This window comes from Falco punctatus, assembly GCF_963210335.1.
Source record: "Falco punctatus genome assembly, chromosome: 8".
NCBI classification, from domain to species: Eukaryota; Metazoa; Chordata; class Aves; order Falconiformes; family Falconidae; genus Falco; species Falco punctatus.
The window spans coordinates 51,538,683-51,564,472 of NC_137588.1; the positions used below are offsets into that span (position 1 = coordinate 51,538,683).

Sequence of the window (25,790 nt, forward strand, 5' to 3'; positions counted from 1 at the left end):
CGGATTCTTCACCCCCCAGCCCTCCCTCCCGCCGCCCCCCCCCCCCCCCCCCCCAACAGAATCAGAAAGCACATCTTACCACTGGATGAGAGAGAGGAACAGAAGTCCCCACACCATCATTTTGAGAGAAAATGCAGGATTCAAGAATGCAGTGCTCCCCAGGCTTGTTGGATTTGGAGGAATCATCTCTTTTTCTCCCCCCCCTCCCCCCCCCCCCCCAGTTTTTTTCCCCTTTCCTCTTGGTTGAAGATGGATCCGTCCCCTTCTTTAATTTTTTTTGGTAGTGGTTCTCCCCCCTCCCTACCAAGTCCCGTCAGTGGGATGATACATTGCGCCCAGCTGCGGGAATTAATATGCAGGGGGACAGAAATTAGATCTGCACAAGCCCTTTGCAGATATAATCAGAAAACGTCAGCTCAGGCAGCAGGCAGCAGCTTCCAAATCTACGGGAATAATATAATTGGGAGAAAAGAAAAAAAACCTGAAAAACCAAACCACAGACATTCACAGTCTAAAAACAGTCAAGGAAAGAAGAAACACATAAACATGCACACATTTACAGAACCACTCACACACATGCAACAAAATCTGTTAAAGCAATAGAAAGAGCAAATGAGATGAAAAAAAAAAAAAAAAAAAAAAAAAGGAAAAGAAAGAATAAAGCAATGGAGCTTCTGCCTGAATGCAGATTAACTCTGAGGTCAAAGTGGAAATGATGCACTCTGCTGCAGCACAGATTAACACATGCGTGGTGTCAGCCGGGGTGCTTTTTAACCTTTGATTACACATATGCAGGCAGCCTGGATTTTCATTTTGGAGGCAAGAAGGATTTGGCAGGCATAAAAAGGAAGGTTGGAAGGAAAAGCTTGCCCTATGCTGCTGAGCATCCTCATTTTTCTAAACAGCCCGGAAATCATGATTGCAAAGGGGAAAAAAATGAAAGGATGGATGGGGGAGTGGAAAAGGGAGGGATGGTTGTTGCTAAGTAACTCAGGAAATGGGGAAAGCAGCATTGGTGGATGAGGTGATTTAGTATGTGATAGGATTAGGGGGAATATGCAAGGTTTTTATCTCCCCTCCCCCTAATAAAATCAGTCTACATAGACACAGGAAATGCTTCCTGGCCAGAGGGGAAATGCTAGATCACTATAAAAGCTTAACCTTGCCAAATTTTGGAACGGGAATCCCAAGTTTGATTGTCCAATAGTGCAATTTAGCAGCTACTAATAAAGTAAAAATTTCAGGGAATCTCATTATTTCCCAAAGTTATAGCACCTCAGTCTAAAATATGTACTTGGACCATGACTTACAATAACAAAACTTTTATCATCCCAATTTTTTCTGTCTAAAACCAAAGCAAACATAGGGATAATCAAGTCTCCCCAGTGCTTTTATAAACTGGGAAATTGATGTCCAAACATAATCATCAGGAACCGGGAGATGTGACCTGACACTGTTTCAGTTCAAATCCCAACTTTGTAAAACCTAAGGAAAAAATAAAGAAATTATTCTTCTAAGAGTTAAATGGACAGAAAGGGAAATGCTCCTGATAGAATAAAAGCAGCAAATTTTCCCTCTAGACTGAATCTAGTCTGAACTAAATTTGACACCTGGATCTTACTCAAACCTGCCAATACCAAGGCCAATCTGGTAATTCCCAATGTCCAAATACAGAATGAAATTTATCCATCAAAAATAAATAGTTACAATAGTTGCTGTCCCAGATTCTAAAAAACTACAGATCCAGCCTTCAACCGTCAAGCTAATTTTTTTGTTTCCAAACACAATATCTTTGACTTTAGCTAAAAGAAATATGCCTTGGCCCCTGGATAGTTCTGTGATAACTCTAACTAACTGTGATAATTCATAACTAAACTAAACTGTATTTTTATCAGTGCTTCCAAAGTTACAAGTTATGAACCTGGTTCTTAATATTTCCAGTCAAAGGTCCTATTCTTATTTAAGTCATTTCACCAACTTCAGAGATAAAAAGTTATAAAATATTCCAGATGTTCTTCCCATCTCTCTCTTAGTGTATATGTATATATATGCATATTCAAATATCAATATATGCTCGTGGTTCACTTTGTTACCTGTGAACATGACACTTTTGTGATTTTATAGCTGTAATCTCTCTCATCACTTATCAAAACATTCCTTTGAGGGTTAACAACGCTGTGTATGTTTTAATGAGGGAATCAAAATTATTGATAGCTAATAATTGGAACTGTGCAAATTGTTGTTGTCTTAGTCTATGTCTGCTCTAACATGGTGAATATCGGTTTTACACTGCACTTTATTATCTGAAATCTGTCCCATAGCAAAATGTTTCACATCTTTCTTGTCTGAAAATAGTTCATGGATGTCCTATAAAGTTCATATGTAGTTTCACTGTAAAGGTTCAGCTTATTATGCTTGCTGAGAGAGGCAAGGGGTTTGCAATAGAAGAAAAATATGCTGGTGTCAAATCTTGAGAGTTTATTTCCAGGCTTCCCACCACATAGAGGATATTTCTCAAGGAGTCAGATAGTGTAATACTAATCCTTGACTTCTCAGAGGTCATTAAGAGGTACAGAGACATAACCCATTGATAATATCATTCCTGGAGGTATTTTATTAGGTGTACCTTCTATTTACATTGTTAACTGGACATCAATGGTTTTCGATGGACAAGCATACACTGATAATTGTGTAGATTGTTCTGCATAGTAAAACTTTCATTTTATGATTAAATTTTAATCCCACATGCATCTACTTTAATTTTATTTTGAGATTTAGACACCAACTTAGGTAGTGGAAATTAGGGTATTCAGCCTTTGATAGTCAGTGGACCACACAAAGGCCAATAGTAGATACCAGAGCTAACATTTAAATATAGAAATACTGACCATGATACATAATACTTATCCACCAATAATCAAGCAATAGCAATTTTGGCTGTAACTAATTAAAAATGCAAAAATTGTCCTTGCAGTTCTTTGCAGCCTTGGCCTGGAGGAAGTGAAAGCAAACCCAGAATTTATACTTAATGCATTTCAATTTTACATTATTATTTACATATATGTATGTTATTACAAAAACAAAATCTCTGGTTGTAAGGATAAGCTTTGCTGGGAAAAAAATATGTTTACCTGTAGCAGATAAAACTGCTACAGAAAACAACAATGTAATAGGCTGGTTTCTATTTAAACACATGTTGCCTTTGAAACTCAGGGTTCTGGTTTTTGTGCCCACGAGCTCAGATCAGACAGTGATGTTTTAGAATTCCATCATAATAAATGATCACAAAGGACCAAATTCACATGAGGACACTGCCTAGTGTGAAATGTTTTCCTGACACCTTTTGTGTAATAAACCAATCCCACATAGTAATTTGCCCCTGAGCACGAATGTGGTATCTTTACAACAAATGACTTAATGTTTTTTAATGAAATGTGTCTTATGAAGAATAATTAAACACAGAAGTGATTGTTCCAAAAAACATGCATTCTGTATCAGACCAGAATAATGTTCTTAAGACTATCTTACTATACTTTGGCAGACAGCTTGTCCATTTACAAGGAAGTTCTCAGTTGTCATTTATTTCTGTAGGTGTCTGTATCTGTATAATAAACCATGGCTCTTCCAAACTCTAAAATTATTCTTTCCTGCATTTCAAATATTACATTATACATTAACAAAGAAGGCAAAATATATATCTGTGAAAAAGTAAATGCAAAATAAATAAATAAATATTGAAAAGATAAATACATTTTAAAAATATATTATTAATGTTAACAAGTTGACAAGTAATCCACAAAAGATTAGTTTGGGTTTTTATCACATTTTTATATCTGGAAGTTCTTTCTGTTTCAGCTTGTAATTTCTTGCGTTGCTTTAGACAACCCCCCAAAATTAAAACGCTAATTTCACTATCTCTCAAATAGCGTAAGATCTGGGTAAGAAGTAACTGGTTTGTATGGGTCACGGTAAGGATGGTTGCTTAAAGGCAAAAGAAGGAAACATCTAGGTGGTTAAAGTGTCTACTGATGATTTAGGAGACTATAAATTAAATATCAAGTAATGTTTTGATACTTAGAAAAATACATTAAATATTTCAAATTATTTTCATTGTAGTTATAATTATCATAGTTATATAGAAAAGCCTTTTTAACTGCATGAATCCACATATTTTTTAAAATGGCTTTTAAAAAGCGATATACAGATACATATTTTATGGCAGTAGTCATAACATTGATAACATTTTTGTCCCCCAACATTCTTCTAGTGTATTCTAGGCCTGGGGATGTATATTAATACTGAATTCCTGAGGAAAATAGCATCCGATATAACACATTTCCTCACTGGAATTCTAGGATTTGATACCATCTCTCACTTTTCCCATGGGCTATATTCTAATACACTTTCTGCTTATCAGTAGGGGTATAAACGTATATTAAAAAGTGGAAACAAGTAAAAATGAATCTTGAAAAATGCCTATAAGAAAGGTATCTCATGTTTTTATATGTCTATTAATGTATGAATGTGATTGTAGTTGTGTATGAGAGGGGATGTGTGTTTTCCTATTAGCTTATTAGTTTATTATCTCACCGATCAAGAAAATTCTGGACTAAAGCAGGAACTCTCAAGTCTGACTATTTACAGCCAAGTCAAGGGACTGTGGGTGGACATTTCATTTAGAAGACCTAGAGGTCTAGTCCTCTGTCGCAGCACTCTCCAACCTATCAAGCTGCCACAAGGTCTTTTACCATCTCATACAAACACACTCCTCATGCTCTTCTCTTGCTTCTTCCTCTATCTGCTTCTCCCTCTGCTGCCCCTCTTCATTGGCTCTCAACCACGTAACAGAACCAGCCACAGCTGCACCTTATTTACATCGGCCAAACCACTGCCCCTGAAGCCAACCCACAGCTGTATACTATCAGTGTTAATTAGCCCAGCTTCATTCCTCTACATTCCTCTTTTAATATACGTGCTCAAAATACATACATGTTGTAAAGGAGTGGTATGGAGGTGGACTGAATAGAAAATACACTCTTTAATGCTAGACCAAAATCGTAGTTCAGAGATGATTATTGACTTCTCAAGGGACATGAAATCTAGGGGTTTTTTATCAAGTCTGATTATTGTAACTGCACAAATTTGTACATTCATATCAGTACTAAGTAGATGAACTCAAAACTATAATGCATAGTGTATCCAAATACAGATCTCTCTATTTTGGCAAATGTAATTTGAATCTATTTATTTGTTGCTATATAACTAAAAAATACTTACTTCTTAATATTGAATCTCTCTGCTCCTTTACCCTGGTAAATACTGGATGAAAGGATCAGAGAAATTGCATATCCTTGTGTAGAATATGGATATTCTAGATTGGCAAAGTAAGACTCCAGATGTATTTTATTATTTAACTGAAAAAGTATCATTTAAGCATTGTTTCAGTGCTATTTATTAGAATATGATTCACTTGAACTGTCAGAATAAAAGAAAACATCAGACTAAAGTGGCAAAAATAATAATTCTTTTGAGAAAACTGTCAAGGTGAGGCCAGTTTCTGAGAGAAGTCAACCTATTGCATTCTTTAAAAAAGTCACAATCTTGTGCTGCTTACAAAATTATTGTTTCAAGAATTATTTTAGAGCTTAGCAATAGAAAATGGGAATTTTTGCCTAAAATATGTATACAGTGGTATTTCAGTTTTTTATTCAGAGTGAACATTTTTTCAGAAAGATTTTTATTTAAACTGTTTCACCATGTTTCTGTTCCAAGCAATCACTTTCTGAATATTTGACTTACAAGAAAAAATGCTGGTAGCCTAAATACAACCAAAACAGAAATTCAAAATACTGTGTTTGTTTATATGCTTTGATCTTGTGCAAAAACAGGAAAGAAAACAAGTTTTTGGCTGAAAGCTCTCTCACTGTACTTAGATTTACAAGCTACTGCCAGCAACCGACTTAACAAATACTATTTTCTGCTGTAAACGTCTAAGATTCTCTTATCACAAAACTCCACAAACTGCATTCCCCATATCCCTGCCACTGACCTAAGAAAGCTTTGTTGCCCTATAATATAACCTAGAAGACTCAGTTCCATTACACTAAATTCCTATGTGAAGAAATCACTATGCTAAGATCCTTTCTGAGGAACACAACAGTGGTTGCTTTCTGAACGGTTTTATTAGTGCCTAAAAGAAGTCTCTGCTGCACAAGAGTTTTAAAAAAGCATGATTTTCAGAAGCCATATATTGATATATATTCATGTATATTAGTCTTTAGCAGGGTTTCTTTTGCACAGGATTTTGAGTGTGTTTATACTGCATGAAGAGCTCAGGTCAAAACCCGTGTTCAAACTATAGCTTTCTCCTCATACCTTGTGCTAAATCGCTAAGACCACTGGCTTTTGAAACCATCCCAGGAAGGCAGTCCCTGCTTTCTGTAGGCAAGCACCAACCTGAAGGGGAAAGAAGAATGCTAAAGTTGTCTTCCTCTCACTCCTGAGAGTAAAGAATGAGGGACAGCAGACAAGCAATGCTGTTGTCACTTCTGGGATGATGCCAGAATCTTTACATGGAGGAATGAGGGAACCCTGTTCACATAATCTGTACTTTCAGTGGGACGACTTTAGTTCAACTGTTTTAAGTGTTCGTTATTTCACAAGTTCGTTCAATTATGATCAGTGTTCGTTCAACCTACTTGCATACTTCTCCTGGAAGTTACCCTTCAGTACCTGCATGGAGTAAACAAACTTGTAACTGCATATATTCTCTATTTAGCAATGACAGAGGAAGAAATTCAACATGTGCAGAAACAGTACTGAATACCAAAGGGAAAGACACATTAGAAATTTGAGGAAATAATTCTGAAAGGGTACTTTTCAATAACTATGTTCTGGTACTTGAATATATGTGCATTGGAATAAAACCAAACAGATATTCTTTAGATCATCTAAGAAACAGCAAATTTGGTGGACCAATATGCTTGTAAATATATTTTCATCTGTGTATACTCACAATGGGCAAGGATTAATGTGTTCTGTAAATTATTTCTTACTGTTCTAATGCACTGTATATATAGCAGAGAGCTACAATACTCAGGTACTTCATACTGCTTATGGCCAGTTTGCCCTTATATTAAAAGCATTCACTATCTTTCTACTTTATATTAAAGTATAGGTGAGAGATAAAGTGGGGAACAGTGTCCTACATTTTTTATTTAGTTGTTAAATTCAATCTTTTAGTTTTATTTATAGAATGTGATTTTTTTATACTTTTGGAAAGGTAAAAAGTTAAGAATTTTTCTTGTTTACTCTTACCAAAAATTAGCATTCTTGAGGATGCTAAATCTGTTCATTTAAATGGTGCACATCTACAATATCATTTTTATTCCCAGGTGAAGAATGAAAATTCTCATAGACCAGGAAAATATGGTTCATTCGTTTCCCCCTATCTATAATGTAACAAGAACAACATCAACACCAGATAGTTGGTTCCTGCACAAGAAAAAGACCTCAGCTATCTTAAGAGTGCTTACTTCCTTCAGAGGGAAGTATTTTATCAGTTTTCCCACAAATATATATATTTTCAGAAAAGTAAAGTCTGCAGATTCCTGACAAGAGGCCACAAGAAGCAGCTTGAAATGCATGCTTATAATAAAGGCCAAACCTAAGTCTCAAAAACTTTGATGAGAATTAAGAGCATGTTTAACTGCTGTATATAACATCCCAGTAATCTAAATTCAGGTCTTACTTTGCACAAGGAGGTGCAGCCTTTTTTTTCATTAATGCAAGAAAAGGCCACTACTTGACAGAAAATAGTTCAGCCTCAGAATATCAGTTTTCACAATTGTAATCACTATTTTCTCAGTAACGATATTTTTTGCCTTTTCTGATTTTCTCTCACACCAGGAAAGTGAGATCTGAAAGTATAAAGGTGAGATTTAGTAATACAAACCCTGACTTTGTTCATCAGTGAGTATTTTAAGACACTAGTCTCCAATGTCTGTGTCATAGCAAACATTCAGAGCATGCCACACTTTCTATCAGACCTAGGCTCATTGACTTTCTGTGGCTGTCATCCCTTTTGTATAGAAAATCTGATTTGACATACAATGTAGGTTTGACATTTCACTTACTGTTCACTAACACAGCACAAAAAGCTCTGTATTTCCATGCCAGATTCAGTATTTCCTTTAGACAGTTTACATAATCTTAAAATCTATTTTGATGTATCATTATCTCCTATGACTGCAATATTCGAAGTCTATTTCCATCAGCAAGGCAGTATCTCCTCCCCAAGTAAAAGTGAGGAAAGAAATGCATTTGGGCACAAATATGTTTTTGTGCAGGTTGAGAGGAGCGGGAATGCCTACATCAGTAAGGGATCCAGGATACTGAGCTCTGTGCAGCCTGTGCTGTGGAAGTCTTACAGGCAGCCTTGCCAAGAGAATGTTATGTCCATTCTGTATATCATTACAAATGGTTTTCGATATCTTCCTCCAAAACTTCCTCCAATATATGGAAGTAGTAGGCCGTAAAGAATGTTTTTTCTTGCAGAAAGGAAGCAGTCCATTCTCTCCTTTTAAGAAGCAAGAAAAACCAGAAAAAAATCTGTGCTAAATTGTTATATTAATTATGCAAGGGTAAGGATACGTGACAGAATAAATAGTTATTAATACAATATTCACATCTGTTTGTCACATCTACCTTTGAGTTATAAGGTTGGCTTATTTTTTGTTCATGTTTTTGCCTTTATGTAAAGCTGAAGAAAAAGTCTCACTGTATGACCATTTTTCTGCTCAGGGTAAGCTCTTTTGATCTCTGTAAACAAACTTTCAGCATTTTGAAGGGTCATTGTTCCATACAGAGGCTGCAAATACACATTGTAGGTGATACCTGATAACAGCCCATGTGTGCTAACAGGCAAGGGGTACATATTTTGACTCTGGATATTTGATACTGTGTTTGATAGTCTCATAAGAAAACTAGGAATATATGATCTAGTTCTAGAAATTTGTTCCTGGTTATATTCAATAGTTTGCTTTAAAAATACAGGTGAGCACTGAGTAGGTTTCATCAGGTGTTTATTCTGGACTCTTTATTACTAAAATATTAATTAATGATGTGGATGATAGTATGAATAATATCCTTACCATATTCAGTAAGGATGCCAAGCCAGAGAAAGTAGGGGGCTGGGCACGGTAGGAAATAGGGTTAGACCATAAAAAAGTAGAAATGGATCTGAAAAAATATGATTAATTTCATTACATTCACAAAGAGTGGCCAGAAGTCTTGAAAAACATTTTCAAAGGAAAAGTGAAAAAATGGAGTAAATGCAGTCTAGTCTGAGAGGAATTCTGCCCAGTTTTCCAATATGTACTGGTGGAATGCGGAAGGGAATAGCTGGTATTTCTGTTTTGGAGGATGATAGTGGGATGTATCACAGCTTCTCAGATTGATTACTTTTGGATAACTCAGAAAAAAAATCCTATGATAGGAATCTGAGAGCACTGGAACAGTTTGCTGAGGTCAAATATGTAAAAGAGGTCCCTTCAACGTTGCTTTCTATGAGCAATAGGTAAGTGCTATGTATAAGTTAAATAACAGGCTGAAATTAAACAGAGGATTGTTCAGTTACGCTTTTAAACACAAAAGTAAAAAGGCAGTCTCCTACATAACTTTTTATCTGTAATAACTAATAGAAATCAATTCATTTAATACGTTAAAGGGCAATTAAAATGTTTGATACCACAAAAATAAAGGCATGCATTTTTCATGATTTGGATGAGAAAAAAGTAGTGAAGAGAGCCATGTGTATTAAAGGTAATGAGAAATCAGGCATATGAGGTAAAAAGCGAATGGAGAAACAGTAATGGGAAATTAGGAGTATTGCTTACAAGATCAAAAGAAAATGAAAGAAAAGAGCGATTTTCAAGGATGTTATATGAAGTTTATAACATCTTTTCATCTTTGTCTCTCAAGTTCAGTTTTCTGAAATGAAAGTCCACTGCTAAGTAATGACCTTCAGGAAATATTCCTAAGAAAACCCTGAACCTTACTACATTTCATGTTATTTGGTCTTGTATTACTTACAACATACTCAGAACTGTAACCACATTGAAAATCTCTTCAAATTGCTGGGGTTATGAGAGACCTGAAAGGCTTTTATTCCTCTTTCCTGTTTGTGTGCTTGTCTTTTTTGTGTGCTCATTTTGTAAACATTAAAGAGAAGCATCATTCTCTTTTGCACCTATAAATAACATGGACCATATAACAACAGAAAAAAAGAGATCTGGATAATCCTTCCCCACTGAAATGTAGATTGTGTGAAGATCTCAGTTGCAGAGTACATCCCAGCTTTTACCTATGTTAACAGGTTCCTGTTTCAATGTTTCTCTATGGTTTTAAGTTTTCAGGAATCCTAATGCCCCCAAAATATAAACTTCCTAACATATTTTAAACAGTGACTCATCAAAGGAAAATGAAGTCATGTAGCTCTGTATCATCTGTATCTGCCAATTAGCAGGTAAAGTGTGTACTGAAAGAAACATTTTCCCTGCTGTGAAGCTTATTTGCCCATCTTTGTCCTTAACTGGCTACCCCAGTTTATTTCTCAGATGAAATGTGGCTTCAGGATCTACTTTCAGGCCACAGAGTAACAGGAAGTACAGAAATTGTAGGAATTTAGTATTTTACTCTTTTCAGCACTATAAAGCTCTCAGAACTGGGACTGAGAACACAAAATCTCTTCAAAAACCTGTCATAGAAAAATGCAACTTATTGTCAAGCTGAAACCTGGGGCCTGGGTACGTTGCTAGTATGTGCTTATAGGATCAGACGACAGGCAGGGACTGCGTGAGGTCTCCCATCCAGCCTCCTACCCAAAAACAGTGTCAGCATTGACTGAATTTATGCCAGACTTTGCCTGACCGGGTCTCAAAAAGCTTCAAGGATAGAGATTTCACAGCCTCTCTGGGCAATTAATTCCAATCCTGAATTATGCTCATAGTGAATATTTTTTACCACACTTTGATTAATGACTCTTTTCCCTGGCACTTCCTTCTCAGCCGCCTTCCTGGGGGCCCTGGGGAGCTGCTTCATGTGCAGCCACTTCCATGGCCCTCTGTGGAGTCACTCAAGTTTATCAATAACTTTCTTGTATCAGGGCCCGCAAAAAGGATACAATGCTCCAGATGTGGTCACGACAACAGCGCTCCCATTTCTTCCTGCTTCCCCCTCAGCCAGACCCCAGCCCTTACCCTGGTGTGAAATTAGTTCGTCCCATGCTCAGTACTTTGTATCTGTTCTTCCTGAATTACATGGCATCCCTGTTGGCCTGATCCTTCAGCCTACCGAGGTCCCTCTGAACGGCAGCTCTGCTCTCAAGCACATTGGCAGCATGTCCCAGGTCAGTGTCATCCACAAACTCAATGGTGGTGCGTCCAGTCTCCTCTAGTATAGAAGTTTATTAAAAACAAAATGTAAAATGTAGAACTGCTAGCGAAACCAGACTGTGAGTAACTATAATTAATATTTTTACAGTAAAAAAAAAATTGTAAAATACCATCACTGACAAATTCCCAGGACTATATTTCATTTTTCTTATTTATTTGTGCTTGCTTTATATGCTAAGTGCTTTGTGCACCTTCTCATGGTAACAAAAAACAACCAACCAACCAACAAACATTAATCTGTAAACTGCTTTTATTTTCAAACGAAGCTAGTTTAGTTTCCCTGTTCTCTTACAGTAAAGGTTTTATTAACGGAGGGGCTGCTACAGCTAAATGAGTTCATGTTTCACCACAATCCCATTAGAACTTCAGTAAATTAAACTGTATTTTAAAGCAAAAATAAATGAAAAAATATCTACGTTCAAATAAATTTAAACATACAAAACACTCCAATGCCTAGTCAAGTTAGGACACTGATAATTATTAGCAATGGTAATTATTAAATAATTGCATTATTATTAAAATTGATGATGTGATAACCATGTCTAGGCAGCATTGTCCAGTCTGGAATGTGAAGGCCTTGAGATGTGTGTGCAATTATTCCAGGGGCTTGGACTAACATGAATATTAATGTATATATTGATAAAAAATAGAGCAAAAAAAAGAAAAATGGAATTAAGCCAACTACTATGAGAAAGCTTCATTTTGAGTATTCCTATATCTACTGTCACTGTCAGGTATATAGAACCAGGTAGAAATTAAAGTGGGAGAATCTGAAAATTTATCCACTTGAAAATGAAGCGTACTGTCCTCTGACACAGCAGTACATCCACTAGTGAACCTGTACTGCAAGAAACCATTAGAAGGAGACTTTCAAGTACTTTTTAATTATTGGTTAAATTCTACACACTCCTCTTTCTTTAGAATAGTGTCTCAGAAGCTATAAACCAAGATTTATTATCCTGGGAGTTTGGGTCTTTTTCATTCAGCAAATATTGATTTAATTGCTCATACTTTTCCCAAAGAACAAGCCAGAAAATAATGGACTGTACACTTTCATCTCTGTCAAATGATGTCAACAATAGTGGTGTCAGAGTGAATCCAGGAATAAAGGCTAACCTGCTGCTTTTATATCTGGATGTTTAGCAGTAGGCACCTGCACCATTATTTAAACTAGAATTCAAAAGGAAATGAAATGGTTGGCTTTTTCAGATGTGTTTCTTAACTAAGCTTTGTATAATTTCAGAGCGATACTGAAGAATAACAGAAGCAACTTTTTATGCCTCTGAGGTAGCATGTTTGCATAACCAGGACCAAAACATTTATTTATTTATGTATTATTCATCAATGTCTGTGAAACAGATTCTAGGAAAAACAGGGAGGTGTGGCAAATCTCACAAGTTTAGATTCAAAACTGAAATTTCACGGACCTCAGTGGAGATATGGGAAATCAAATATTCAGAAAATTTGACTTGGTTTGAAGCTGATCATTCTACTGGCCCTGAAATCGTTTTTTACATGTGAAATTTCATTCTTTCCACTCTTGAAATAGATAAACTCACCCTAGTGCCCAGAGTTTGATCATGAAGGACTTGGAGAGGACAGTACGTAGCCACCCCAGTGCTCTTTGGACAATTTCTGCCTGAAGGGTGAGGAAGAGCGCTGCCGGCTCCCACTCCTCCGCTAAGGCTCCACCAGAGTGGGGAACAAAAAGTTCCTGCAGGCAGGGTGCATTGCTGAGATATAAGGGGATTTAAGCCACAAGTCATAGTGCATTACTAGGTGCACTCTTTATGAGTATAATTTTCTATCTGAATGTCAGACCATTCTTACTTTCAATTACTCATTGTTCTTTGAGACAGCTTCACTCAGCTGCATTTCCTAGGTGTTCGTTCCAGCCTGCTGCTGCACAGCGGTAATTGAATATGTGGACAGTTTTTTCAGGGAGGAAAAATACCACTTAACACTGTTTAAAAGAGGCAACAGATGGGGAGACTATTTCTCAAAATAATCCTCCCTAATGGACATTTCAGTAACAATCCTGCAGAAAGAAAGAGGAGGAAAAAAAAAATATCTCTTTGCAGCATCTGTGAAAGGAAATCCTGGGAAAACAAATAAATTAGGCTCTTTTAAACGGATGAATGAGTGCACAAGGACCCAGAGTTGTTTATACATAACATGTTTGCTTAGTTATTTCCTTCCATTTTGCTTATGGATGGTTTAACTGAATTTTCAGATGTGTTCTGTCAGATCATATCCCCCACCCTGGTTCTTTTACACTACTTCAAAGTACTGACAGAAATTTGCTTAAACAGCTGGGGAATTCTTGGCATCAGGATCCCAAAGGTAACGCCAGCCAAGCTTAGGGCAGGTTTTTTGCCACTTAGTCTTGTCCTTCTCACCAGCACAGAAAGCAAAATGCTGAAATAGAAAACTGTCCCTTCTTTTACTTGAAATGCCATCCACATATGCAAATATTTCTCGTCACTTCTGTTCTCCTTTTGGCAGTGAATAAACTATTAATCTGTAAAACTTCACAGAGTTCTAGTCCTGTCCCCATCCATTTTTTAGTGTAATTAAATCATATTTTTTTCATTCTATTTGTTGATCTGGGCAGTGTCTTGTACATTGCTTTGTAGTGTCTAGGGGCTAACTGTAATACTTGTTCTGCATTGTAACTTCATTATAGCTGCTCTCTAACATTTCAGTTCTGTATTTGTAAGTAGACATTTTCTTTTTTTTCACAGCTCTTTTTTTTCAAAAGTCTTGCTATTTCCAGAGTTTGCATATTCATTGTTTGATTGGGTCTATTAAATTATATGGAAATAAACATGGATTTTCCCTGTAGCAAAATGTCACAGAATGAGCTCCAGTATTGCTAAAATGAGTTAAACTAGGGGAATGCAACAGAAAAAAAAAAAAAAAAAGTGCTGGAAATAGGAATAAGAACAGATGGCCTAAGTTAGCATTTTTAGATATTATGTTACATAAAGTGGTAGGAGGGAAACTATAAAGGTAAATAGCAACCTTTTTAATAGGAGAAATGTGCTGTTGATACTCTCTTATCCAAGCTCATCTACAGTAAGGAAGTAATAGATAGCCTTATTAAATGGTAGTTATTCTCTCTGCCTTGTATGGATATGAAAACTGAAAATCACACTGCTGAATAGTACTAATTTCAACACAAAACTGGTTAATTAGTTAAAATGGAATTGCAAGGATACCTACAATAATTATGAGTATCTGATTTTTGTGGCTTGTTAAGACTTTTGCATTTATTTGAAAGGAAATATTTATTATTTTACATTATCAGAGCTGCACAACTCATTTGCAAATTAAATTCACAGTAATATCCACCAGAGACACTCTGCCACAATGTGTCTCCAAAGGACAGAGTTTTTCTAGTTTCTGGCTTGAAGCTGTCTACCAAACTTCACACTTGATTTCTCCCATATCCAACTCTTTATTTAGGTGCTCAGTTACTACCCAAAATTTTGTAACATTGCCAAGAAACATCCAGTTGAATTCAGGCAGCACTTCTTATTTTATTGTGTGAAAAGAAAAACAAAGTAGACTCACTTGCATATTCTGCGCCGTGAATGGTTATTCAATATAGTGGCTGGGATTAGACAAAAGCTATTTTTTTGTGTCAGTATGTAAAATGGAAACTGGACAGATCCTCAGGTGATTGTTAAATTGTCACTGGCATCATATTAAACCACAATTATACCTATAAGATTAAACAAGATAGGTCACATTTAAAATGTAAAAAGTAGTACCGGTGATGCAATGATTCTGAAAATGATCTGGAATAGTGGTTAATCATTGTATCATGTCTGAGAAACTTACAATCTAAAACACTGAAATATTTTGAATACTTAGTTTTTAGGCAACTGGTTAAGATATGCTCTTTGAAGGTATGCAAAGTAGATTCGAATTTACTTAAAGCAGGTTTTTAATGCAAAATGCAGGTGTGCCTGGTTTAAAGCAGAAATCAGCCATATCTGAAATTTGTCAAAACACTCCTCATTACTTACGCTCCAAAAACATTTCCCAGCCTGATTAGCTAAGATAAGACTGGCAGAAGAACATAAAGTGTACTACTGATGATGTTTAGGAAGGCTAGGTACATAATTGATCAGCATGCTCAAAACAGGTACTGGAGGTAAAAGCAGAATCAGGAGCATCAGGAATCTCTTGCTGACAGCATCTGGGCTCCATCAAGGTCACACAGAAGCTGAATGACTGGTGTCAAGAGTCACACATCAAAACATAGATGCCTGCACCTAAAATTAAAGATCTCTTCAAGTCCTTGAATCCTTTTCTGATTCTGGACAAATGCACTGAAGATACAAATAAGAGCAGAGGATGAAGAAAGGATAAAATTAAACAGAATTTTAAAAATACACATTTACCTACTAAAGATTTAACATTTTAGTGAATCCATTAAAGCCGAAACCAAAACGAGTTACACCTTTAGATGGCAAAATTTAATATTGAAGTCAGATGTACTTCACTGATTTATTAGCCAAGAAACTTTTCTTACTTACTCAAGAAATTCTCTTTTCCTGTCTAAAGCAATTTTTAATATAAGTACTAAACACGTTTTACTGAGCCATTTAGTTTAGCTACAATGCATTTCTCCAATTAGTTAAGACATGAGCAGCTGTTCAGAATACAGCTATAAACCCCTTTATGACTGTGCTTATTTCATATGGAGAGTCAGATAGATTCATGATTTTCATGTCTTTGAACAAAGTAGTACTCCCCTACATTATAAACAGCCATCTTCCTTTATCTTTGATGTCTTTGCCATTCAAAGAATATGTCATTTACAACATGCTAGTGAAGATGTCATAGGAATCAAAATTCTTCTGTGAGCAACTGTGGTGGGCCATGTTCATCTGTGCAATCAGAATGAATGTATAAATGATTTATGTAATTTTTTGTAATTATATTTAATATCATGTTCTTACTGTATATCCTCAAAGAAGTATTTTCCAATAGATAATGGATAATAAAATTACATGATTTGTTAAGATAACATGATTTTAAAGAGTGCTATGAATGAGATGTATCGTTAACAGATCTATCTGCCTGAAGAAACTGCCTCTTCTTCTTTTAGAAGATTTGTCTACACCAGGAAAAAAAAATCAAAAATCCTTTCCTCTGGATTCGCTTCCCTTTATGCCAGCAATGTAGTGATAGGACGAGGGGGAATGGGTTTAAACTGAAAGAGGGTAGATTTATATTAGGTATTAGGAAGAAATTATTTTCTATGAGGGTGGTGAGGCCCTGGAGCAGCCTGCCCAGAGCATCTGTGGATGCTCCATCCCTGGGATGCTCAAGGCCAGGCTGGACGGGGCTCTGAGCACCCTGCCGTGGTGGAGGGTGTCCCTGCCCGTGGCAGGGGGGTGGAACTAGATGATCATTAAGGTCCCTTCCAACCCAAACTATTTTATGATTCCATGACTCTACAATTCTATGAATATTTCTTTAAAGGCATAGACAAACACTGAGGAGAGCATGATTCATATAAAACATAGACAAAGACGTTTATCTAGAGGAAGTATTTATTCTCCTTGATTGAGTAGACATTATAAGAAATCTCATGAAATAAAACTAGGTAAAAAGCATGCCAGGAAAGTTTTCTGTACTGAATATTTTCTGCTCATGTGTTTCTGGAAACTTTTCAAACTTTTTGCTGTATGCATATACATCAAGCAGCTGCTAGAGTTAGGAATATCTCTGTTGCCAAATCAACTAGTTTTTTCTTTTCCTGCAGGCTTGCAGGTAAATCATACAGTTGTAAATATGTTTATCATGGATTAAAAGGTTTGTAGGAACAGTGAGAGTAAGTATGCATAGCTCTGTATGTATTAGTTGATGATTAGGCTGTCTAATATGAGCAAGAAAAGTGAGAGTAATAAATATACTGAGTCTTTGAATATTCTTGGACATTGATAGCATAACACTGCTAACATTTTACTTCTGTAGTTGCTTTTAAATTCCTTTTTAGATTTATTTTTGCTCTCATCTTTTTTTATTTTCCCTTGGTGTTAATTCAGTTTCATTAGAAATAAGTTCTTTTCCACTATTTTGAAAATAAGGTTCAATAATGAGAACAAGGGAGACGTGGATTAACTCCAAGGATTTTTCATTTTGGTCTAGTATAATGAAGCTTAGCAAAAAGGTGTTTTTTTCCTGTGATTACTTACCATTCTCACATGAGCTCCATTAGAAATTATGATGCAAATGGCTGATATTATGCAGGAGGGTAAGAACTGGAAGTTTCAAAACATATCAAAGTACCCTAGATGAATCAGAATTTTTTAAAAAATACTAATATGAATAAACTTGTGTTTATGTGCATTGGGAATAGAAACTGGGTACAGCAATTTTCATGACAAATCGTATGCTTCAAGAAAAAAACAAACTATTGGTAGGAATTAAAGGCATCAGAATATTTTATGAACCAACTTTAAATCAATATTAACATGAAACATTCACAATGAGTAGAAAGGAACATGTGAGTTGGTATAAAACATTCATCTATTAAATCATTTACAGTAATTTTTTCCCCCTGTTCATCTATTCCACTTTCAGATTATGCTTATACTTTTTTATACTTATTCACTTTTTTTAGTAAACGACAGAGAACTCCTTTGTGTACAGGTTTTAATACTAAAACTGTATAAGAAAGTGATGGTTTCAGTTCAGCTGTCTAACATAAAAGAAAATCTGAATTAGTCCAGATAAAATCTTTGTATAACAAGAATGTTTCCTTTTTTAAAAAAATTATTCAACACTTGAAGCAATTGCAAAAGGCAACAGGAAGTTAGATTCACAAGTTGCCAAAAGCACAGGGAAGACCCTTACTTTCTCTTCAGGAAAAAAGAAGAAAAAGCATGTCTAAAATTGTGATTTATTCAGCATTGTGTAACACCAACGTTCAATTCCTTCTACTGCATAAAGGGATCTCAACCTACAGCTCCTACAAAAAAGCCTTCTAACCCGTGTGTTGTAGAGTAAGGTGCTCACTCACCCTTTCCCGTGTGATGTTATTGATTGTTGTATATTCTTTTAAACAAATACTAACCTGCAGAAGAAGAGATCTGAGGTGTTACCAGAAGTCTTTTTGTTTCTAATCCCCAGCTTGAATCAGGTAAAACTAGAAAAACTAATAGAACTTGGATCGCCTACCTTTTGTGAAAATATCTGGTAAATAGCATTTTATCCTATTAATCAATAGGAACAAAGATGTACTTCTAGGCTTGATCCAAGACTAATACGTGAAGGAGATAATATACAAGTAAGTAGATAACATGGGTGCCACCTCTTCTACCACAGACTTTGTACGTCTCATTTCCCTGTCTGTAAAACACAGGGGTTTTTTTGGTTTTGTTTTTGTTTTTTGAAGTGTATTTTAAGATCTCAGGAGAAATAACCAGTTCCTGAAGTACTGTTCTTCTGAATGCACCATTTCTGTTCCCAGCTGTGAGCACTATTGTAATATAGATAAATTAATTAGCAAGAATTTAAATCAGATTAGGCTTCTAAGTGCTGGAGAAATCTTATTCAACCATTTGTATTTTCCTTTTGTGCATAGGATCACAGTAGCTCTCTCTTTAGCTCAAAATCAAGATGGATCTTCTTAAAGATCTTAAAACTATGACATCGTGACAGGAGTTAGTGTATGCAGATTTGCCACTTATAATCAAATAATCATTTCCTATATCAGTTTGGTAGAGTTATTAAATGACACAAGTAATCTTGATGACTAAATGAGCTGTTCTTCACAACAAGCGCGTAATTTTCTGTTTTCCATGAAGAGTACAAATCAAGACATAATGACAGAAGTTCTGTACTTGGCATAACTATACCAGGTGTAAGAAAATTGGTTTGGAGTTTTACTTCCTTCTTTACCTGCATCTTAAATGTTTCCATCACTTGTAGTATATCTTCATGCTTTTATTTGATAGCAAGGAATTATTTTGCTCCCGCAGGCAATCCTGACAATAAATGTGAGTAATGATTTTTGCTTGAAAAATGGGAAGAAAAGGAAGGTGAATATGCTGCTTCAATTGGACCTTTTGGTTTCTTTTGGAGTTGTTAATCATCATTGTGACATCAGATGATATCTCAATTTTTTAAATTTTATTCTGCCAGCCTCATGTGAATAAAGGGAAGTGTTATTTTCACTCAGGCCTCCCACTCAAATGTTATTCACACTATTTCTAAATGCCATTCAATGTAAGGAAAGTCTCTCTTGCTACCCTTCTTGTTAAATGTGATTGAGGATATTAAGAAATTAAGAAAATGTAAGAGGTGTTTGATATTATGATCTTTAATAAATCATTACAGGACTAATTCTCATTGAATATAAAATATATGGTCTCTTAACCGTCTTAGTCATAGATATGTGTAAGAAATGGCAGTAACACAGTTTATGAAGGACTTTTAAAGCATGGATTTATTTGTTTTGCTTTAATGCACAAGTGTTGAATTTTACTTTCTGCACATAAAGGGCTTTAGCTACTACAGCGATAGATCATATTTATTAATTTGACACATGAGACTTAATCATAGACGGAAGGAAACCAGAGACATTCTGTTAGCAGGAAACCCTATTTACAGCTTCACCTGTATACATTTTATGATCTTTGAGCACTATATTTCTGCTTTGTGAATGTTTATCTTGCTCTTTGTTGGACAGGCTAGAATTTCTGATTTTATACAAAGAAGTAATTCCAAATTCTCAGGTCAATTTGAGAACTGATCGCTACCATATGAGGGTAACCTACCTACAAAAATGCTAGGAAGTTGTTTGTACATAGGTTTTCAGAACTCTAAATCCTAAATGACATGCCTGTAGCAATTACATCTGCAACATTCATAAACTCAGGTTTGTTTCTGTCATTCAGTATTTATATTAAAATAATAGTCTGGCTTATGTGAGGTACTTCCTATTAAAACAAACCAACAATGGAACATGTGGAGTAACATTCTGCCTTGTTTGCACTAGCAGGAGTTTTACATGTCATTCATTGCCTCTTTTCTAGATCCCTAACATCCCAGTCACACATTACACGACTGACAAAGGCAGTTGTGATTTGTGATCAGGACAGCAGTACTGACTGCTGGTATCTGCAGGTGGTGGCCAAGGAGTTAAGAACATATCAGGTTGTGCATCCTGCAGGGAAGATGAATGAAGTACTTAGGGGGCAGTGGTCAGCTGTCAAGCAGGCAAGCAGGGGACTATCAGGCTATGAGTGCAGCTCTCCTAGCCCAGAAGTACAGTAGGTAGGAATTCCAGATTTACTAGGTCAAACGCTTGCACACAAGAAAGCAATTCAGCCAGCCTGATTAAGAATTTGAAGATTGTTACGTATAATGTTATAAGTACATAAAATTGAACGGATTTAAGACAAGAAGTGATGTATTTACTAATCAGTGAGATTTTTTTTCTCTTACATTACGTAATCTTAAATTATCTATTTGCCTGCACGTCTTTACTCCTGTTTATACATTTCAATTATAATATGTTTGGTTTTCTGTTGCTTACTCAACCTTTGTTGCTTTTTTCCTTAAAGACAATTTCATGTTATTTTTAATAATGCATTTCAACACAAGCTTTTGGAAGACTCCAAAAATTATGGAAGGAATTTCCAAAATAACAAGTGCTGTCATACTCATCAAAGAAAATTTCTAGCAGTTCTAAGTGCTTTATGTCTTCTGAAATGACTGGTCAACATCTAACTACATCAGGTCTTTTAAAAATTAGAGAAACATATACATATTAAAAATGCTGTTAAGTTGGCTGGGAACATAGTATTATTGTTCAAATGACTACAGCAGTATGCAAATTGATTGTTCTTTTTGTAGCTCAAATTCAATTTTAGATTATGTTTAAAATTATCTGCTGTATTCTTGGTATCATCTGCCAAGCACATGATATTCTGGAAGCTGAAACTGCTAAACTTCTTATGCAGATTTTTTTTTCTAAATGTTATCCCTAATTTTAGCACTGTTAACATTGTCATCTTGCAATTATACAGGGGCATGTGCAGCATGACCTGCAAATAATGTATCAGCAAAGGGTTTTCCCTCCTACAGGCTTCTATTTCAAATGCTTCATGAAATCAGAAGGTATGTAAAAGTTATTCTGAGCTACTAGCCCACCTACAACATGTCACTGTGGATTGCTGAAAAGTGCTATTAAAAAAAATAATTTAAGAAGGTGAAGAGGATAGGAGTCATTATTACATTTGTTTTGACGGAATTTGTAAGCTGTTCAGCTTTATGAGTCAGTTAAAACCAAAAGAGAGAAAGAATACAATATTTCAATCCACAGCTTCACCAAAGTAGTTTCATGAGTTGTTACGTTGCCAAGTGCCAGATGGTCAGTGACTTATTTGAAGGCTTAGATAACGTATTGAAAATCACATTAATTCATTTCTATCAAATTTCTATTTATGAACCTTTTGATGTCTTTCTGTCTTACTATCTTTCTTCCTATGCAGTCAGTGAGTAAATGAAGAGATTTGACATGTCCTTGATGCTTCGCACTGTCCTTGGGCAGGAATTCAAGGGGGTAGATTGAGCTTCTGGTAGATGGTAAGGTAGCCTAGGTTGAATGCACAATGACTTTTCAGTTCTGAGTCATTAGACCTTCAGCTGAGAGTAAAGAGAAGAGTTAAGCTGGGTTCAGCTGGTACAAAATTCAATATCACATCATTCAGCAGACATTGGAAAGATCAGAAGTTTGCAGTTGAATAAGGAAAACTTGCATCTGTGAAAGGACAGTTACAGTATCCCAAACAGTGGTCCAGGTGACTGTGAGAAGAATGGAGGGAACAAAGAGGCTCTGTGTGAAAACTGACCTTATTTATCCTTACCCTAGCTTCCCCCTTTTTTTTTAATTTCTCAACTCTTGTTGTTTAAAAATATTTGGGGTTTTTTTTATTATTTCTAAGAAATATGGGACCAGCACTATCGATTGCCAAAGGTCTGATACAACGACATAGTATAAAGTGGCAGTTTGGAAGTTCTAAATACCTGAAAACTGATGTCCTGGAGTAGGCATAAACTTTAAGAATTGAGCACAGCTATGGAAGGAATTGGCAAAACTCATTAACTTTGATTGCTTCAGATTTTATTCCTGAGTACTTTCTTAAAAATTTTACTCTACAATAATGAACATTGGTTAGGTTTTCTAGATGAGATTTTCTTTAACTAGGAGATTTGAATCAGAAATTATTCTTACAATGCTCTGAAACAAGTCCAGCCCACAGAAAACATGATTTCTTCATAACCTTTACAGCTGCTCTCTCTCTCAATGAAGCCCTTGTTGCCTGATACTTGCCCAGCCCAGGTGTACTGCACTCAGATGATCTTCAGTCTTGCTTGAATTTGGGATGTGATGTCAAGGCAGGCAAATGTAGAGTTAGGTAATCAATTACTCTGTTCCTTAAATTGCAGGTAATTTCTTTCAACTGTTTGCTCTTTGATAACTCTAGGTAAATTATTGTTCTTTTTCTCATTAAGAGGAAGAAGAGGGGAAAGAAGTAAAAGATATCAGATTAAACCAAAAAAAGTAACAACCATCAAAATAAGAAGGAAAGCCAAATAACCAAGGGATAAGGCATATTAACAAAGAAGGTGAGCCTGACTAGTTTAGAGCCAGTATTTAGGGCTGGGGAGGAAGGGAATTTAGAAATAGACCTTATTTTTATTTCATTGCATACTTAGGACATCTAAGAATTTAAGACACTTAAAGTTCTTAAAGTTTATTAAAAATATTTCAAGGCATAATATCTCAGGCCATGATTCTGTTAAGGCAGAATCTGTCTTTTATTAGGCTTTTTCACTGCTTTGGATTTGGGATTAATTTTTTTCTTTAGGTCCCAGGTACTAACATAACATGGAAAAAATAAAAAACTGGGAAAGTAACTACCTGAAATATTCACTGGGGCTCCAGTACTCCAATAGATCGTATGTGCAGATGGGATGTACTGTCTGTCACAGGAAAAACAGGACATTTTTAACCTTAGCTCCATATTCATGAAGACACCATCACCTGATAATCTATTCATCTCTTGAAATCAACAGGAGCTAGAGCACAGTGTAATAGTGGATATTTGGGGGCAGAGTCTTGCCTTGTCACCAGGAAGTCAACAGCAGAGAATGTGACGGAAATGGGTCTCCTCAGGGCATAGACCTAGCCACTGGCCTGTCCTCTGAAGTCTAAACAGCAAAACTGCAATGAAATGGTCTTAGCATGACAGAAAGATGCTACATATTACTAGTGGAGACAGATGCAACGTCTAAATCTTTGCAGTATTCAGGTCTGGTAGTTTTATTTATGTTTGCGCCACATTGCTCAGTTCAGTGTGGTTGTCATTCCATGGTGCTGGTGTTAGGCTTGCACATAGAGCAGGAAGAGCAAGAAACTTGCTTATGCTCTAGAAAATTAAATCCTGCACTTCTCCAATAGAGTACTGAATGAAAAGTGGAATAGTTGAATTAATTAACTCTATTGAATGTCTCATATCTTAGCAAAAAAATACAAGCAATCAGAAGAAGAATCCTGCAACCTTGACTCTAATAGAAAGAGATAAGAAGAAAAAATATGCTGGCTCTAAAATTAATTTTTCCAAGGGCAGGGGGGCATAAATGGAAGCTGTACAGTGTTCCATAGCAATATCACAACCCATATGACACTATTCTGTCCAAGGATAACTTGGACAGACCATTCATTAGATATGTGAATAATGAGAAACCCTGATAATACCGATGAATCTATCATACAAAAGGAAAAAAAAATGAAACGGAGTTATCCAAATGAAAAGAGAAAAATAAGTAAAATATTTCTGCTCAGAATGATGTATTAATCTCCCATTCTGTTGAATTTGTATTCTAGTAAAGGTCCTATTAAAGCACTCCGTGCCAGTTTGGGATATTTAGTGTGATATTTAATTTAAAGCTCTGATTGACTTCTGGAAAATCTAACAAGCATTTAGTTTCATTTATTAACATCTAAAGATGCAGTATTCATCATCAGTGATTTTAATTAATGTTCCCCTTCAGCAATGATATACAACAGTTAGGTGACCTTGATGAAAGAACATTCCACACTATTAAATAATAGACGTCCAAAAGATTATTTTGATTTCTGTGTCTGCTTGATTCATTCATTCCTTTGGCAAAACTTGTTCTTGGTAGAATAAAGCCATGCATGCAATGAGACAATTCTTTGAATTTTAATCCATCTTGCTTTAACTTTTAAATTGAAGTTTAGCTTCCTTTGGGGGGGATTATCATTACATATTAAAGGTCACTTCCTGATGAATTGTTTTTGTCCAGTGACTGCTTGTGCTTTGGAATTTTTCTTACTTTTTCTAGATAATTCTTATAATATATAGACCAAAGGTTACAACTATTAATAACTAAATAGTACATATTTATAAAACAACTTGCATAAGTGCTCCTCTAGGATACTTTGGATTCACTGAACTTAATCAAAAGACTTCGGGGAAAAAAACCTTTCATCTGCCACTTAACATGGAAATGATCCAAAGGTAGGAAAAAGTTCAGTAAGCTGAGAAACATTTAAGAAATGTATTTTTTTGGTTAAGGATTTGATTGAAGAACTAATGATTAATAGTAAAGAACTTCAAGGAGGGGTAAATTATTAACTATTATAGGAAGAAAATATTTTGTCTTGAAAATTTATTCTTTAAAGTCTACAATTTAAATGCATGGTCAGTTCCAGTCATGACCAGTATGGGACAAATTCATCAGTTATTATTGCTATGTTAGTCACAGGGAAGACAGAAACCTAACTTTGGACACAAATTCACTGGGCATAACTTTCTGCTTAGAGTGGACTCTCTTCTGTTCTGAGTTCATTGAAAGGCTTGTAATGAAAAGAACGCAAATAAGGAGACACAGCACTGGATCCGTCATGCTGAAAATAAATTTTCTAAGCCTTCCACTTTCAGTTTGCCCCTCACCTGCTGAAATAAATTCATTAAAATCACACACACAAAAAAAAAGTTTGAATATTTGCTCTTAGTTATATCAGGATTTGCCTTTACCACATTTCCCAGGAATCCATTTCTTAATTTGCTTCAGAAATACATAGGTTTATTAACAGTTGTTATTTATTTATTTATTTGGAGCTAATGTGGAAACAGTAAAGAAATGTCAGTGGTGGTATTCACTTAATACCAGAATGGACTTGCCACGTGGCATGAAGCTGCTGATGCTGACAAAGTTAATAGCAACCACCTCACCTTATTCTCTCTCAAAACAGAGATGACAGAGATTTTGAATTTG

The 25,790-nt window shown here is 35.7% G+C and overlaps 1 protein-coding gene across 2 annotated transcripts in view; it reads right to left on the minus strand.

Moving 5' to 3' along the window:
* GABRG2 (gamma-aminobutyric acid type A receptor subunit gamma2) overlaps positions 1–25,501 on the minus strand; it is a 147,841-nt gene extending 122,340 nt beyond the window's left edge. For both annotated transcript variants that reach the window (XM_080399981.1, XM_080399980.1), the window contains exon 1: positions 80–25,501. In XM_080399981.1, the coding sequence (XP_080256107.1) occupies positions 80–186 (107 nt within the window). In that variant the 5' untranslated portion in view covers positions 187–25,501. The remainder of the gene's footprint in view (positions 1–79) is intronic.
* Between the last annotated feature and the right edge of the window lie 289 nt (positions 25,502–25,790).